At 43.7% G+C, this 17,607-nt stretch overlaps 1 protein-coding gene across 5 annotated transcripts in view; it reads right to left on the reverse strand.

Moving 5' to 3' along the window:
* Nucleotides 1-17,607, reverse strand: part of LOC144792165 (oxysterol-binding protein 2-like) — a 1,552,312-nt gene that overhangs the window by 739,162 nt on the left and 795,543 nt on the right. The window contains exon 1 of one of the 5 annotated variants that reach the window (XM_078667061.1): nucleotides 16,913-16,986. The exons of the other annotated variants lie outside the window; for them this stretch is intronic. Coding sequence (XP_078523187.1) covers nucleotides 16,913-16,948 — 36 coding nt within the window. The 5' untranslated portion in view covers nucleotides 16,949-16,986. Of the gene's footprint in view, nucleotides 1-16,912; nucleotides 16,987-17,607 lie in introns of those variants that run through there. 5 annotated transcript variants of the gene reach the window in all.

Below are 17,607 nucleotides of genomic sequence, written 5' to 3' on the forward strand. Positions count from 1 at the left end.
TGGGCAGAAGCAAGACACTAGGTGATGGTTAAATGTATGTTACATTTGAAAAACACATATACAATACTGTAACCCTTAAACAATCTTAATAAAATTGAATTATATTGTAAAACTTGATCAAGAACATAAAAACGAAGGCAATATGCACATTATATAATAACTAAAATAATATTTCACCATCTAATTACTGAGGTGAAAAGAAAATTGGGAGTAAGTGTGAATCAGCAGGGCAAGTCTCATTCATGTTTGCAAACACCAGTCAAGAGACAAGCCATTACATTCTCAATGATCTTCAACTTGGCCAACAAGCCCATGGCTAGGCATGGGCACAGCTAGTTTGCCTAATTAAGCCTGAATATATGTCTGCAATGACCAATAAGGTCCTACAGTTGGGGTACAGACATGGCAGAATTTTCTTAGGTACGTAAGGTGAAAAAAAGGATTAAAAGGTCATTACTTCACCATGCAGTTCTAAGGACATATTTCCATCTACTTAAAACTAAACGCGTTCTCCTCTCCTGAGCGAATGGTGTCAGAATATTGTGACCTATATCATGTAGGGCATTTAACAAATATATTTTGTTATAAAATGAAATGAAATCGGGTATTTGTAAAGCACAAACAATTACCCGTGGGTGTCAGTAAGATTAAGTGAGCTATTGCCCAGAGTCACATGGAGCTTGGCTAACCTGCCGCCAGCGATCGAACTGTGAGCCCCTGTGTTCCAGAGTCAGCCGCCCTGGCCTCTGCGCCACACCTCTTCCATGTATACCATTAAAAAAAATTACCCTATTGAATTCAATAATAGAAAGTCTGGAATGATATCTATGCAAACAATATTTAGGGAATACTATTTTTGTCAGATGAAAGTTCAATTCTCAATATTCTAAACTAAGTGAAGGGGCCACCCTGCAGACTGTGATGAGGGTCCCTGAGTCTTCCATGCATTGGACCGAATAGGTGACCCATGCACCCCACTACCTCCCCCTCCGCAACCGCCCCCCCTCAACCCCCATGTGTCGCACAGTGGTCATACCACTATGGTGTCAACCCTAATCCAAATCCCGGACCTAAAGAATGTTGTCTGGCACAGACAAAAATGCTTGAATATTAACCATTTGGGCACCAAGCAGCGCGTTCTTAACTTCAAGAAGAAGCTGCAGCAAGTCATGTCATGGACGGGGAGGGGAGGGGGAAGGGGAGTGCTGGAGACAGTGGTCATAATTTGATACTTAAAACTCCCCTATGTCATTGGCTCTAACATGAAAGGTTCACTGGGCCAGACAATAAGCTCCAAATGAAGGCCTAAAGGGAACCCTGACAAAACAGTGATTAAATGTTCCTATACAGCACAGGCTTCTTGCCAAGGGCCTCAAACTATGGATAATAAAATAAGGTGCACTGGGCGTTTCCAGGTCAGTATGTATACATGATGTGTCCCAGAAAGAGCAGCTTCACAAGCAGCAGCAGCCGCAGTTTACCAGAAGTGGAATTGGATTTTCCTTTTTCAGATAAACCTCTCAAAGGGACTGAAAATGACTTGATCATTAATTGCACAGTATAGGTTCCTTAAGCCCCATCCCATAGCGACAGCTGAAGCAGAAAAGCAATTTTCAAGGCCAGATCAACCATTATATCTATAGTGCCAGCCAGAGCAGCATCCCCCATAGCAACAGCAGATTGCCGAGCCATTGGGCAACAGGGAGTCCACCTTGGCAACAGAAATGAACTCTACCTCAAAAAGATACAACTGGTATTTCTTGGTCACAGAACAGAGAAGGACTAGTTTATCAATGTTCTCCAGCTATTTATCCAGACTATTGGTGACAGCTGGATGCACGGATTCTGAGTACAAAAACAGGCAAAGAAGCACTCCTAGACCTTGTCCACCACAAGAGAAAAGACACCTGGTTTCCCACAAAAATGATAGCGAGCCACTCAGCAGTCAAAGCCCTCCATAAACCAGTGACTGAGTCTTCACTCTTCATCAACATTACCCTCTGGAGGCCAAGCTCTGATACAGCCTGGGGCAGGAGGGCACTTTCTACAGTCCCATCAATTCAGAGAGCAGGATCATAATGAGAGGAGCAGGTTGATAACATTTCTCTGCTTCATAGTGCTTCTGCTTATCTGTGTGCCCTATCTCTCTCAGACTCCATACTTGCATGTGGAGGAACCGGAACCACTAAGAACATCTGAAGCGGGAACAAAATGCTCTGTTGATCACTCATTTCTCCATTGCTAAGCAATGCCCAAGGGCACTCCCTCACAGAACGTGAGAATTGTAATGTCTGAAGTCAGGTGGAAGAGTGAGAGACCCTGTGTGCGTACTGCAGCACGCCACCTTAATGCATGGAAGCTACAGAAGGCCACCGCCCACCGGGACAGAAAGTTAAAGGAAGTAACACCACAACAGTGACAAGGCTCCATTAGCTCTAATCATGGGGGACTGAGCAAGCCCTGCATGAGTTTCACCATGACACCGGTGGGGCAGCCACCACCAGCAGGCCACAGGAATTGAGACACACATAGCAGAGAGCAGAAAGGAAGCATCTCTGCTGTAAAAATAGACAACAAAAATGTAAGCTGAAACACTTACCTCATATCGAGGGCACAGATAATCAGCTTTAAAGGAGACAGCGAAAAGAGGATGTACTGTAAGCCAGGGGGAAGTTACAGCTGCGAAGGGAGGGGGAAGGGGGTTTAAAAAAAGGTATGAGTTTCATAGTGTACAAGTGAATTGCGTGTTCCAGGACGAGAATTCCCCTCACCTTAAGACTGTGAGGAGGAAGGCGAACAACTTGGTAATCAACACAATATAACAAGAAAAACAAGCATGAGGCACATTTTCACACACAGGCCTGTAAATATGTGGCTGTCGGATGGGTAAATTCGGAGATATTCAGTTAACGATTTAGCTTTCATTAAAAAACAAAATAACCTGTTTTGAGTATTAAAATGATATTAGTTAATCAAATAATTGGTTAAGTAGTTTACAATCAATAAACTCATCTTCATATTGTGTCAGTATCCTTTCCTATACCGATAGTTTTACAAGTAAAGTTTAAGCCATGTGACATAGGTAGGCATCTTTCTTAGGTCAATTGTCTACTCATGTCCCAAAGTTAATTCTGGAGGTGAAAACACTTTTTATTAGACTAATGTCAGTATGGCATAACAATGTTACAGATACTTAGAAAGCCTTCTGGGGTTGGAGTTCCCTTCCTCAAACTGGGATTAACTGAACTAGCAAAAACATGCAGTTATATCACAGAGAAGTACTTTTTTAGCAGAATGGTTGGAAAAGGTGATGTGGACTGCCCTCAGGATAAGTAAGCAAAACTGCTGAAGGAAAAACTGTATTTCTGTGAACCGTCAAGTGCTGGAGTGCTCAGCAATGATTCAGACAAAGAGTTTCTATAGAATGTGCTTTATAGCTGTCAAACGATAGTGGCAGGATAGGGAATTTTTTGCTCTCTTGTATTGCTGGGAGGAGGAAGGGGGGGTTAATATACGTTTTGGATATTACAATGCCGTAAACTGTATATAACCAATCTGTTTATAAAGTTTTCTGTAATAAATTAACCATATAACAAAACTTATTAGTAAATATTCACACATTTTAAGCCCTGGTTTTATTTCATGGTCCAGTGATCCGAAAGAATATTCTATGATGGAACATTCTTTTGTAAATTGTTGGCGAAGTTCTTCTTTTTAGGTGTTTTTTTCTTTTAGCTATATTACACTTTTATAGAGCAACCCACTGCGTTGTCAACATTTAACTTTGTATTTTTGCCATTTTTTAGAGGAGACTTATATTACCATTTTTGAACAATCATCATGTTTCACAGCTAGAAGCTTTCCGTGCAAAAGTACACTCCTGGTGCACAATATCTGCAGCGATGTACCCTAATTATGACATTAAACAGCAGATGTCAAAGATGGGGAGCGGATTTAAATAAACTTTAAATAAGCATTGGCAACACCAATAAGTTGCACCTTTATAATGCATGAGCACATCTATTGATTTTGCCAATGCTTTTTTGCGAGGCATTGTTAAAAAAAAAAGTTACAAGAAAAACATTTAAAATTGGAGGAGAAAAAGTAAACATATCTTAAGGAAACTCAAAACCGTACATTGAATTCAATATTTTCAATGTTTATCATGCCGCATGTGGGGTGCAGGAGATAAGGAAAAAACAGCCTGATACAGTTTGCTTTTTAATCAAACACCAGCAAAAAAATATACATGTTTCTGTATTTCTTTGGAAATGCTGGGAGGTGTGGAGAGCAGAATGGAGAGCACATGGTTTTAAGGGTGAAGCAGCACATGGGAAAGAGAGCAAGAAAGCACATGCCCTCCCATGGAGTGCTCAAAGAAAGAGAAAAAGTAAAAGTAATGACATGATGGGAGCTGCAGAAGGACACAAGCCATCAAATTAAAGAAGCTGTGCTCCAGGGGCAGGAAAACACAGGAAGGCTATGGAAAGTCACTGAATAAGAAACAAGCAAATGAGAGTGACAGGGAAGTCAACCAGTAATAACCAATGGGCTAGCCTACAGCCCACTTTGAAAAGTGATAATATCCTCAATAGGTCTTCGAATATGACCAGCTAAAAGATGTTGCTAGTCGAGAACGAAAAAGAAAAATTTTAAAGAAATTATAATTATAATGGATGAATGTAGAATGACAAACTTGTAAAGAATTGATTGTAACATAATACTTTTATGCCAGGCACTTCAAACCGTACCATCACCACCACCTGATCACTCATCCATCACTCCCCTCACCCATGAAACATTGGCACATATCCCACAAAGGGCAGGCAACCACCACAGCACCAAGGTCAAGAAACATCCTCAAATCAACAATGACTGAGGCTTTGATGAAAATCTGTGATTAGCAAATATTATGTTCTCAGTCTTCTCCAACATATGATCACCAACAGCTCCCCAGAGGACCACCTAACATAGCGAGTACTCCTCTCAACTGCTGTCTCCGCTTTAACAAATTATTTTATCTTGGTCTAACATAACACCAACATTTTAACCTCAAAATGGCTATTAGTGCCCTGAATGAAGCATCAGCTAGAACTGGACAACTCTTCCTGCAAACTCTGGGATCTTCTGCCTACTTTTCTAGACCCAAATCATATTAATGCATCCTCCACTCCAAGCCTATTTCACATCCCCCGATTATGAAGCAGCTCAAAAGGAGGTTGAAGAAATGCAGTCGCGTGATAGACCTATGCAACGTGTCGCATATCTATATCTGCTTGACGACGAACCACTTTGCATTCAATTAAACAGAATAAATACGGCCATGAATTTCATCTATGTGCATTTCTCCTCCCCAGAGGAGATGTTGTCTGCAGAACTGTGCATCATTAACCCTGTTTATTCTTTGATCCATAGGTTCATTGGCTTTGGTTCAAATTATGTGCTGAAACCAGAATGGCATGCAGGATCCTGCAGGTTGTGGAAAAGTAAATTTTGCCATGTTCTGTGTCCCTACGCCTCATCCATCATGTGTTATGTGTGCATGATCAATATGCATATGTTATTCCCCATTTCTGATTAAAGACGCAATTACAGTTGTGTCCACTTCTAGTATGTTAGTTTCCAGTCCTCGTGAATACTACGAATATCAGGCCTATGTAAAGTAATGTTGCCACGTTTCTCCGTATGCACGTTATTCCATTATAAAATCCCCGTTTCTAGGCCTCAAAAGGGCCCGGACCACAGTTTTCAGCTCCTGTCTCCTGAAAGCCTCGCTGAGGAGCGATACAGCCCCCACCTGTATCCTCGACCCTTCACTTACTTCCTGCCTTGCAGTGCCCGGTGCACCCCGGCTCTGCCTCTGAGTCTGCCAAAAGTATGTTATAGTTCCTGCTATCAGTTCAGTCCTCCTCCTCTGCATTCCTAAGCTACTGAACTGCATCAATAGTTTCCGTCATTGTCTAGCCTTCTCGTCTCCATGTTAGAGAAATACTGTATTTAATGGTCATTTAATATTCTTCACGCACTACATGTAGAATAATGCATGGTCCAGTCTTAGAATCAGGTTAGCTTTTCCCCTCATGACTTCTAGTTTATATCAACACGTTCCCTAAACATTAGATACCAGATAGGGTTTAAGTACATGTCGCTCCGACCCTCCAGACTCTAGTCTCTGCTCCCAGCACAGAGTTCGTAGCCCCCAGCTTCTCCTAGTAACACGTCATTGCTAGTTTCCGCGCACCATTAGGTTAGAGGTCCCGGCTCCTTAGGTAGCCCCCTCCAATGTGTCCGCCCATTCATGACATATTCTGTTACGTTTTGCATCACATGTCTATGTAAACTCCCAGTTACACCTCTTTTTACTGTTATCTCTCGCGACTGCTACGCGTCACGCCTTCTGCTCCACCCACTGTTACGCCCATTGCAATGTAATGCTATGTGTTTGCGCTATGTATATAAATCAATGTTATGTTATTAAATGTTAGCGCGCTCATCCCAGACCTAGCCCCAGCAGCTGCTGGGCCTCTTTTCCCTTGCTAGGCCCCAGTTGTCCTGCTGGGCCCTGTCATTCTGTTCCTATGCAGGTTGTCCTGATCCTGTCCTTATGCTGTAATAAACCTGCAGAAACTCCTACTACCTCGAATCTTGACTCTTATTTATTGAGCTATCTGTTATGCTATAAGTCTAGTCAAAAATAGGGTATTATTTATTTATTTACCACATAATGGCGCCCGAATAGGGACTTGCCCTTTCCCCACGCGTCGGTGAAGCCACGCCGACCCCCTGACCCTCTGCAGTCGTGACGGAACCATACTGGCCAAGTGCAGATATTTCTGCTTCAAGTATCCCTCAGGCCCACGGAGGAGACGGAGGAGGCGGTCCAGCATCCGAACGAGACGGTGGAGGAACGCGGCGAGTCCCGACCAGAGCCCAAGCCGAGAGTCCAAGGTCCGAGGTATCCGGAGGTCCACCCGTAACTGAAGTCCGAAGTCCGAAGTTCGTCGTCGTAGTCCAGTCCCGTCTGAGGCCTTCCGTTCCGTGCTGCCCGGTGAGTACCATTGCTGGGGTAGTGTCTAGACAGGGTCAGTCTAAATTGACTCCTGGTCCGTGGGTTGGTGGTACCCAAGCCCACAAACGAAGTGTTCACCTAGGTGGATACGGGTCTTGATGCGTTCCTTTATGGGACCGGTATGTTCCGTACTGTTACAGCAGTGCATCCAGTAACTCTAGTCTGTTCCGTTCTCGAGAATTCTGTTCTGTTTCTGTTTTCAGTATTTTCAGGTAGTATTCTGTTCGAACTGTTATGTTATGATATTGTTTAATGTATTTCCAATGTCGTGGTATGCCTGAATTGTTTTCCCAATTGTTATTGTTTTTCGTGTATTGTATTGTGTTCCGATTCAAGTTTAGAATGCCGCTCTTTTCCAAGTTACGTCAGTTAAAAACTAGAAAGGGTCTGCTGGAAGCAGCAGTTCCTGTTCCGCCTAGGGACAGTCCAGGTCACTTTATGTATCAGAAACATGGCATAAGCGCCATATTGTATCTAGATTTATGGGTAGAGTATACCAAACAGTTAGAAGAAAAGTATAGATGGCCCGTATCGGGTACATGGGATGCCGAATGTATCATGCGAGTAGAAGAAGCATTATGGAAAAAGAAAGCCAGACAGTCACAGAAAGATGCCATCGAGTTATGGCGTAAGGAAGCGCATAGAAGAACGGAAAAGGAAGTCAGAAAGTCAGAGTTAAGTAGAGAATCCCAAGAACGAGCCCAAGAAAGAGAATTAATCAAGATAGGTGAACAAGTCAAAGCCGAACAGTCAGACAGACAGAGGCATGCCCTTATTAAGGGTATGTATCCTCTCCTTGCCGAAGGTTTGCCAAAAGCGACCCCAGAGGCACCCAGTAATTTCCCGCCACCATTAGTTCCGACCAAACTACGTCACAAACCGACCGCAGCTGATATTTTTATTTCGTCCTATTTGGACGACACAGTTCCAGAATATGCAAATCCAGTTCGCGCTCCACCTGTCCCTGTAAATCAGGCATTTCCCGTTCCTCCAGACACCGGAGTACCTGTTACGGTACCCCCGGGTCAGCCTGTCATACAAGTTCAGCCCACGTTACAATTACCGACCCTGCAGGCACGAAGAATGTCAGTCGACGATTCTAGTATAGGGGCCGCAGGAGGAGGTCCTCCTCAAACCCCGCCGCCACACAAGCGTTTATCAGCACTCGAATTACATGCTCAAGCATCACAGCGTACTCCTAAAAGTAATAAGTCTGTCACAGAAATCAGACAAGCCCTGGCCGAATGTGTCTATGACGCAGTCCCAGGCGAGTATAATATGGTTTTATATTCCGTACGCGTAAGAAGGGTGACCGAGTATCTAGTCACCTTGCCGAATATGAAAGAAGATCTAGACAGAATATATCGTTTCATCCGTACAGGGGATGATCCAGAAAGTATTGGTGAGATTATGTCTCAAAGGAAAGCCGAGATTCAGCTCATGATATTAAAGTTCCTGATCAATTGTCTAATAAGAGAACAAGATTACCCGTCTAAAGATCCCGCCGAAATGAGAATCCTGACAAGGTGGAGTGATAATATAGCCGAGGGTAAGCACAAGACCATTAGTGCCATGGAAAGTATGTACAAGAAAATTCGTAAAGAAATAGTAAGGTTACACGAACAGCGTAAAGCAGCACAAGTAAGCGAGAAAGAAAGTATCTCTGATCCTGAAGAGGAAGACGAGAATCCCGTCAGAATAGCGTATGTAGGAAATTCCAGATTTCCAGATCGCCATTTATGTCCAGAACCTAAGTCTATTTTTCATCATCCAACACGAGAGCTTCGCTCTCTAGAACAAGTATTTCAAGCTACCGATCACATTCTGAAATCACGAGTCGGTTATAGCGAATTAAGTACCATGCACGAACAAGAACTAGCCCGATCAGCAGTCCGATGGATTACTGATTCTACCACTTTTCCAGACGAAATAGTGGCACAAATGTTTCTGAAACTGCCCCCAGCCGAGCAACGACTGGTGGGTATGTATATGATCCAGCACCTCATTACTCTGTATGAGGGTCAACATTCTGATCCAGGCCCGTTACACGATATCCTGAACGAGTTACTCCAGTATAAATGGAGAGGTCTAGGTACCGATTTAATAAGTGTCATTCTAGAACAGCGCCACAAGTATAGAACGTTCCTGAACCCGCATTTTGTTCATGTCTCACCCCCAGAAAGTAAACCATTTTACATAGACAGACAGAATCCGTTACGAGAAGTCCACCCAGTCCAAGGGGCGGGTGGCGTAATGCAACGAGTGTTTGTATACACTCCGATTTCAAAGATGGAACTCCTCGAAATGAAGAAATTAATTCCCTGTCATGACAAAGATCCAGCAGGGTTCCATAGAGAATTAAAAGACATGCTCCGTATGGGAGAATATACTTACCCAGATATCATTAAAATGTTAAAGGTCCTGTTACCCGCAGGGGTGTATGAAAAGTTAAAAGAAAAAGAATGGGAGGTGGGAGAGAAAAAGATCGATTGGGCAGCTCTAGAAGCTGAAGACAAGGCACGAGTACCAGGTACCGGTCTTGGAGATAAATGTAAAGAATTACCAGAATTATTGATTCAAGTTCTACCCAGATTATTGACAACTAGGAAAGAAGACTGGGATGCAATCTCAGCCTGTAAACAGAAACAAGATGAAGACATTAGTGATTTTTATTCTAGATTCGAGAAATGTTTCAGTATTAACAGTGGTCTCAAGACAAGTAGTGAGTCATACCCTCATCTTTTCGTTACCAAATTAGTCGAGAATTCAAGTCCACAGATTAAAAACCGAGTTTTGAAAGTCGAAAGCACCTGGCAAGCAAATACTCCGTCCCAGATGCTCCAGATGCTTCAGTATCACCAGAATAGAATCAGAGAAGAGCAAGAACACGAAAGAAAACGTATGAAAGACACGAAAATGAAAGTGCTAGTTGCACAATCTATTCCTCAAGACAGTCAGAAGAGGGGTCCGATTCAAGCCAGTCATCCTGCGGCTCCCGTTAAAGGGAATTGCAATTATTGTAAACAGCCAGGTCATTTTATAAACGAGTGTGCAGTTCTGAAACACAACATAGCTACTGGTAAGACTAAAGAAAGACCACGTCCGCCTAGACAAGAACAAGTTTCACAGACTCCTCAGCCACAGAATGCACAACAGACAGTTCCAGCACCGCAGCCTATTGCTGCAACACAGCATGTTACACAGCAGATGTACCAGTATGCACAGTCCGAGTATCCAGAGTATCAGTCATATTCATGAAACAGCCTAGAGAGGGAGGTAGGCTTGCCTCTCATCGAGATACCTGTAGACCAAGAAGGTCCCTATGTTCATAGTCAAGTATTAGGGAAAGACAGAAAGTTTTTGATCGATACAGGGGCAAGTAGGACCACAATTAGTCACGCCGAAGTTCCAGGGGCTCCGCTCTCAGGCTCAAGAAATGTTTCCCTTGGATTTTCAGGAAAACCCATAGTTAATGAGATTTCAAAGCCAGTTACTCTAGAAGTAGGTCCATTGTCCCGTACTACTGATCTGTTACTTACTAAATCATGTCCAGAAAATCTGTTAGGTATTAAGACACTGAAAGAGTTAGGTGCAGTTATTTGCTGTTCCCCAGAGGGAATACGTCTGTTCCTACGTGACTTTAAGGGTCACTATGTATTACGAGATTTTGATTCAAGATTGTCTAATGTTCCGCAGCATTTATGGGCGCAAGGTCCAACTGATGTAGGTTATATGCAAATCACACCCTATCGTGTGACTCTCAAACCAGGTGTAGTGTTACCACGAATCAGGCAGTACAGATTGCCACCTGAGGCTGTAGAAGCCTTATCCAAAATTATTGACGAGCTCATGGCTCAAGGAGTAGTTGTAGAAACTGACTCCAATGTATGCAATTCTCCGATCATTCCAGTCATGAAACGTACTGACCCAAATGCACCCCCAGTATATCGATTAGTGATTGATTTACGAGAGCTTAACAAATGTATTATTCCTCAGTACCCAGTCGTCCCAGACATTTCATCCCTGTTAACAGCCATTGATTCCGAAGCCATGTTTTTCACTGTTATTGACCTCAAGAATGCATTTTTTAGTGTTCCAATTCATCCAGACAGCCAGTTTCTTTTCGGATTTTGTTTAAATGGAAGGAGCTATATGTTTACACGCGCTCCTCAAGGTTTCACAGAAAGCCCTAGTATTTACAGTCAAGCACTCAAGAGACAACTAGACAACATTCACATGCCAACTGACACTGCCCTGCTCCAGTATGTCGATGATCTACTGATCACAGCCCGTTCTGAACGTGACTGCGAGCGAGCATCACTTACAGTTCTGTATTTTCTAGCCGAGATGGGGCACAAGGTGTCACCTTCGAAGCTTCAATTCTGTGTCCAGCAAGTGGTATACTTAGGACACTTGCTGTCCAAGAGGGGTAGGCAGTTGACACCCGACCGTATCCAGTTAATAGCGAGTCTTCCCCAGCCCAGAACCCAGAAGGAGGTACGTGCTTTTATCGGCCTTACTTCTTATTGTAGACAATGGATTCCCCAGTATGCATTCCTAGCCAAGCCACTGATACAGTTAACGACACAGGAGGCAGCCGTATCGACTGTCCTCCCTTGGACATCTGAACATACACTTAGTTTCAACGAGTTAAAGAAAGCCCTATGTCAAGCTCCAGTTCTAGCTACACCGAACTACAGTAAGCCTTTTATACTTTTCGTTACAGAACGCGAAGGTACAGCATTATCTGTTCTCACACAAGATCAAGCAGGTCAATACAAGCCCTGTGCTTATTTTTCGAGCACATTAGATCCAGTCGCCCAGGCGTTGCCTGCGTGCCTCAAGTCAGTTGCAGCCACAGCACTAGCTATCAGACAAAGTGATTCTATAGTTTTAGGACATTCCCTGACAGTACAAGTTCCACATTCAGTAGAAGTTCTTTTAAACCGAACACAAACTCAGCACTTGACAATTGCACGTTTAACAGGTTATGAATTGACACTGTTCCAGCCACACATAGAAATTAGACGCTGCAACGTCCTGAATCCCGCTACACTGTTACCATCAGTTAATTCAAATCCAGACACACATGACTGTGTGGAAGTAGTTAACATTACGACAAAGCCAAGACAAGACCTGACAGACATTCCGTTACCAGATCCTGACCTGACACTTTATGTGGATGGTTCATGTATGAGAACTGGTACTGGAGAACTAGTCGCCGCGTATGCAGTGACTACTGACACTGAAGTTATTGAAACACACCGTATTGATACCCTGTCCGCTCAAGCAGCAGAGCTAGTTGCTCTGACACAAGCCTGTATACATGCCAAGAACCTGAAGGTTAATGTTTACACAGATTCACGTTACGCATTCGGAGTTGTACACGACTTCGGAGTGCTCTGGCAGGGGAGAGGTTTTATGACTTCTCATGGAACCAAGATTCAGCATGGTCTCCTTATTCAAGCCCTGTTAGATGCCATACATTTACCGACATCTATTGCTATCATGAAGTGCAAAGCACATACGAAAGTCACTGACATTATTTCCCAAGGTAATGATTTAGCAGACCGCACAGCCAAGCTTACAGCACAGACTCCAGACATTCCAGTAAACAAGACACATATTCCAGATCTGACTACATACATGACAGTTAAGGACCCTACACAAGATGTCATAGATATACAGTCACATGCTACTCCCGATGAAATCAAGAAATGGTCTGTACAAGGAGGGGTCCAGACAGATCAAGGATGGTTAACGAAGGGTAGAGCCACATGGTTTCTCCCCGATTCTATGGTTCAAGTTATTATCAATACCGCACATAGTCCAGCACATTTAGGAGAAAAAGCTATGTTAGACAGTATCCAGAACATTTGGTTCAACAAGCATTTACGAGCTGCAGCCAAGCAGAAAGTCCGTACCTGTATGATATGTTGTCAGTTTAATCCAGGTAAAAGTGTCCCGGTGGAACAAGGTGGTTTCCAGCCCCCTGACCACCCTTTTGAGGTCCTCCAGATGGATTATATTCAGATGGAGCGATGTCGAGGTTTCAAGTATGTCCTTGTAGTTGTATGCGCTTTGTCCAGATGGACAGAAGCATATCCAGTCCCAGATTACACAGCCGCGACCACTGCCAAGCAGCTGGTTCGTGAATTTTTCCCTAGATACGGACTCCCTAGAGTCGTATATTCTGATAACGGTCAGCCATTCTCATCCGAACTCATGAGACACGTTTCCCTGTTGTTAGGGTACCAGTGGAAGTTCCATTGTGTACGCCATCCAGAAGCAGCTGGACTAGTCGAAAGACATAATCAGACTCTGAAAATCCGTATAGCAAAAATCTGTAAAGACAAGGGTGTGGACTGGTTAGTAGCTTTGCCAGTCGCTCTGTTTTACATGCGTATGGTCGCACATTCCAGATCAGGTCTGTCCCCGTATGAGGTCGTATTCGGCCGCCCCCCTAACATGTGGGGTACTCCTAGACCCCGAAGTATTACCGATGTTTCATGTAATATGCTGACAGATTACCTAGCTTCCTTGATGTCTGCCCTCAACTCATGTCGTTCACAGGTTGCCGCCGCATTTCCAGACAATACCGAGGTGGCACCGCACGAGATCGTTCCAGGATCCTTGGTGATGATCAGAAATTTTGACAGATCAAGTCCGCTGGAACCACGTTGGAAGGAGCCACGTCAGGTCCTCTTGACCACCCGAACTGCCGTCAAGTTGGAAGGCAGGAAGGGGTGGGTACACCTCTCTCATGTAAAACTTTTCAAAGGACCAAAGCCAGACTTCAAAGACATTGCCAAGAACATTTCCCAGGATTCGAAGGATTGCCAGAACATTGTTTTAAAGGACTGTCCCGCACCAGACTTTGTTACAACCCCTCCCTTGTTAGAGAAAACTCCGCAACAGGAGTATAAGTTAAAGCTCAGGTCTAATAAGTCAGCCAGTTTGATTGTATAAGTCCTCCCCTAGGTGAAACGGTTAGACTGTTTCTGACATGTATAAAATAGACCCCAATAGTGAGAGAGTCAGTCGAAGTTCACTTCAATGCATCGTTTTTCTAAGTTTCATATTGTTTTTTAGCATAATGATTTCCTGCACCAGTTATGCTTTCTATCTGTGTTTTCCAGTTCCTCATGTAAATATGTCTGCTCATGCTACAGTAGAGCACACGTTTAGTGATCTGCCTCCTCACGAATATTCATACCGCCTCGCAATGCGTAATAACACATTCATCCGTATGTTACATTATTCACACCAGACCAGCAATGCCACTAATTGTTGGGTGTGTGGTCGACTCCCCCCTTTCCAGACACCGAAGGGAGTTCTGCCACTCTTTCCTTATCCATTTTCACACAATGGTTCGTGTGGAGCATGGTCCATGCTAACGTCATCCTCAACAGATATGTCTTTTCTTAATAGTACATGTTTCCCAGACAAGCAAGGTTTCCCCCACAGAACAGGTTTAGATTTAGAAAATGAAGTATATAATTTAGGAAATTATTCGTTGAATTTCATGGTCCTGAATGTCCAGTCTGATACTACTCCAGACTCACCCGCTATTTCAGTACTACCAGTCAAAGGCGAATTATGTGTTCGTAGTTATGGTTCTGTACATATAGGTCATAGTGAATGTACTACTGTTATCGAGTATAGTGACAGTGGGAAATCTATTTTCAAAGCTTCACGTCATTCTTATTTTATTTGTGGTCAAACTGCATATGTCCGTCTGCCCCTCGATTGGGAGGGAACCTGTTATATTGCTTTCCTACTGCCACCTGTTTTTCTAGCCCCACCTGATTATCATAGGAATTCTTTCTTAGTACACACTAGACACAAGAGAAATCTCCCGATTGTCGATTATACTGAAACCGTCGCAGAGCAATTCATTGATATAGATAAAGGTGTTTTCCCTTATTTAGGTACGGTTGTAAATAGTAAGCTAATCCGTAGGTTAACAAGAACCCTTGAAGCAGTAGTAGATGAGACTGCCTCCGCTCTAGGTAACTTAACTGAAGAGCAATCCTTTATGAGAATTGTCGTTTTACAGAATCGTCTCGTCCTTGACGTCATACTGGCCGATAGGGGCGGGGCCTGTAGAATTCTCGGATCCAGCTGTTGCATTTTCATTCCAAATAACGCGCCGTCTGTTTATTCAGCTATAACCAGACTCCATAAAATTGCCCATCTGTTACATCAAGATCCAGGCACCTGGACATGGTCCGGTTGGTTCTGGAATATAATTTCCGCATGGGGTTGGAAAGTCCTGTCCTTCCTAGGTATTGCAGTAGCGATCATATTTAGCTGCTGCCTCTGTATACAATGTGGCCCTGCGATTTGCAGCATGTGTGCTACCTCTTGTATTCCTAGTCCCAAGCCCTGTTCTAAATCTCGTTCCAAGACAATTCGAGACGAGCAAATGGTACTGTATGAAATGATAGACGGTATCATGAATATTGATGTTTCCTGATGGAAACGTAGTGACAAGGAGGGAATGTGGAAAAGTAAATTTTGCCATGTTCTGTGTCCCTACGCCTCATCCATCATGTGTTATGTGTGCATGATCAATATGCATATGTTATTCCCCATTTCTGATTAAAGACGCAATTACAGTTGTGTCCACTTCTAGTATGTTAGTTTCCAGTCCTCGTGAATACTACGAATATCAGGCCTATGTAAAGTAATGTTGCCACGTTTCTCCGTATGCACGTTATTCCATTATAAAATCCCCGTTTCTAGGCCTCAAAAGGGCCCGGACCACAGTTTTCAGCTCCTGTCTCCTGAAAGCCTCGCTGAGGAGCGATACAGCCCCCACCTGTATCCTCGACCCTTCACTTACTTCCTGCCTTGCAGTGCCCGGTGCACCCCGGCTCTGCCTCTGAGTCTGCCAAAAGTATGTTATAGTTCCTGCTATCAGTTCAGTCCTCCTCCTCTGCATTCCTAAGCTACTGAACTGCATCAATAGTTTCCGTCATTGTCTAGCCTTCTCGTCTCCATGTTAGAGAAATACTGTATTTAATGGTCATTTAATATTCTTCACGCACTACATGTAGAATAATGCATGGTCCAGTCTTAGAATCAGGTTAGCTTTTCCCCTCATGACTTCTAGTTTATATCAACACGTTCCCTAAACATTAGATACCAGATAGGGTTTAAGTACATGTCGCTCCGACCCTCCAGACTCTAGTCTCTGCTCCCAGCACAGAGTTCGTAGCCCCCAGCTTCTCCTAGTAACACGTCATTGCTAGTTTCCGCGCACCATTAGGTTAGAGGTCCCGGCTCCTTAGGTAGCCCCCTCCAATGTGTCCGCCCATTCATGACATATTCTGTTACGTTTTGCATCACATGTCTATGTAAACTCCCAGTTACACCTCTTTTTACTGTTATCTCTCGCGACTGCTACGCGTCACGCCTTCTGCTCCACCCACTGTTACGCCCATTGCAATGTAATGCTATGTGTTTGCGCTATGTATATAAATCAATGTTATGTTATTAAATGTTAGCGCGCTCATCCCAGACCTAGCCCCAGCAGCTGCTGGGCCTCTTTTCCCTTGCTAGGCCCCAGTTGTCCTGCTGGGCCCTGTCATTCTGTTCCTATGCAGGTTGTCCTGATCCTGTCCTTATGCTGTAATAAACCTGCAGAAACTCCTACTACCTCGAATCTTGACTCTTATTTATTGAGCTATCTGTTATGCTATAAGTCTAGTCAAAAATAGGGTATTATTTATTTATTTACCACAAGGTGTTCAAAATCTCCTGAATATTTTAAGCATAATTTAATAGCATGAGATCCGTATGCAAGCAGTGGAGAAGCAGCAAAGCAATATTCCCTACCTGGCGCCCATCCAGTTCACAGTAGCGAGAAGGCATCCGCAATCTCCCAGGCCATTCATCGCAGCTGCACACAGTCCTCTCACACCACAGTGGTTGCTCCAGGCACAGATGAGCAGTGATGAGTGAAGAAATTGGAAGCAAAGTGGCAGTGCTCTGTGCTCAGGCCTTTTACCCAATTTCCTTCCAGGCCAATAAAGGCGCACATGTTGTTGGCAGTTTGATCGCAGTCCTCGCTTTGCAAAACACTCATTTCTCAATCATTTTTCACCTCGGCACAGCTGAGCTTATGGTGCTTATAGGCCAAAGTCACAGAGCTCCACTGCTCACCCAGGCTAACTGAATGAGATACTATTTTTCTCAAGGAAGGGTTTCCTTATGGAATGACCTTTGCATTAAACATATTTTTATGGGTTTTTTTTCCATCTGGCATATACTTTCTGGTGTGTAAAAAACCGCATGACAGGGATCCTTTCTGCAGAAACAAATGTAATAAGCGTTGGCAAAGCCAATAGCTCTCACCTTTGGGACCTAAAAAAAGGTGCAATGATGCGGCTGATCTGACCGTGTCATATAGCAAGTGCATGCATCACGCACGAGGCTGCCCTACAAAATGTGTGGGTGCTTTTTATTGATTCACTTATTCAAGTTCGATTGGTAAATAAAAAAGATTTTTTTTTTAAGTGGGCTGGGGAAAA

Source organism: Lissotriton helveticus, chromosome 11 (assembly GCF_964261635.1).
Source record: "Lissotriton helveticus chromosome 11, aLisHel1.1, whole genome shotgun sequence".
Classification (NCBI taxonomy): domain Eukaryota; kingdom Metazoa; phylum Chordata; class Amphibia; order Caudata; family Salamandridae; genus Lissotriton; species Lissotriton helveticus.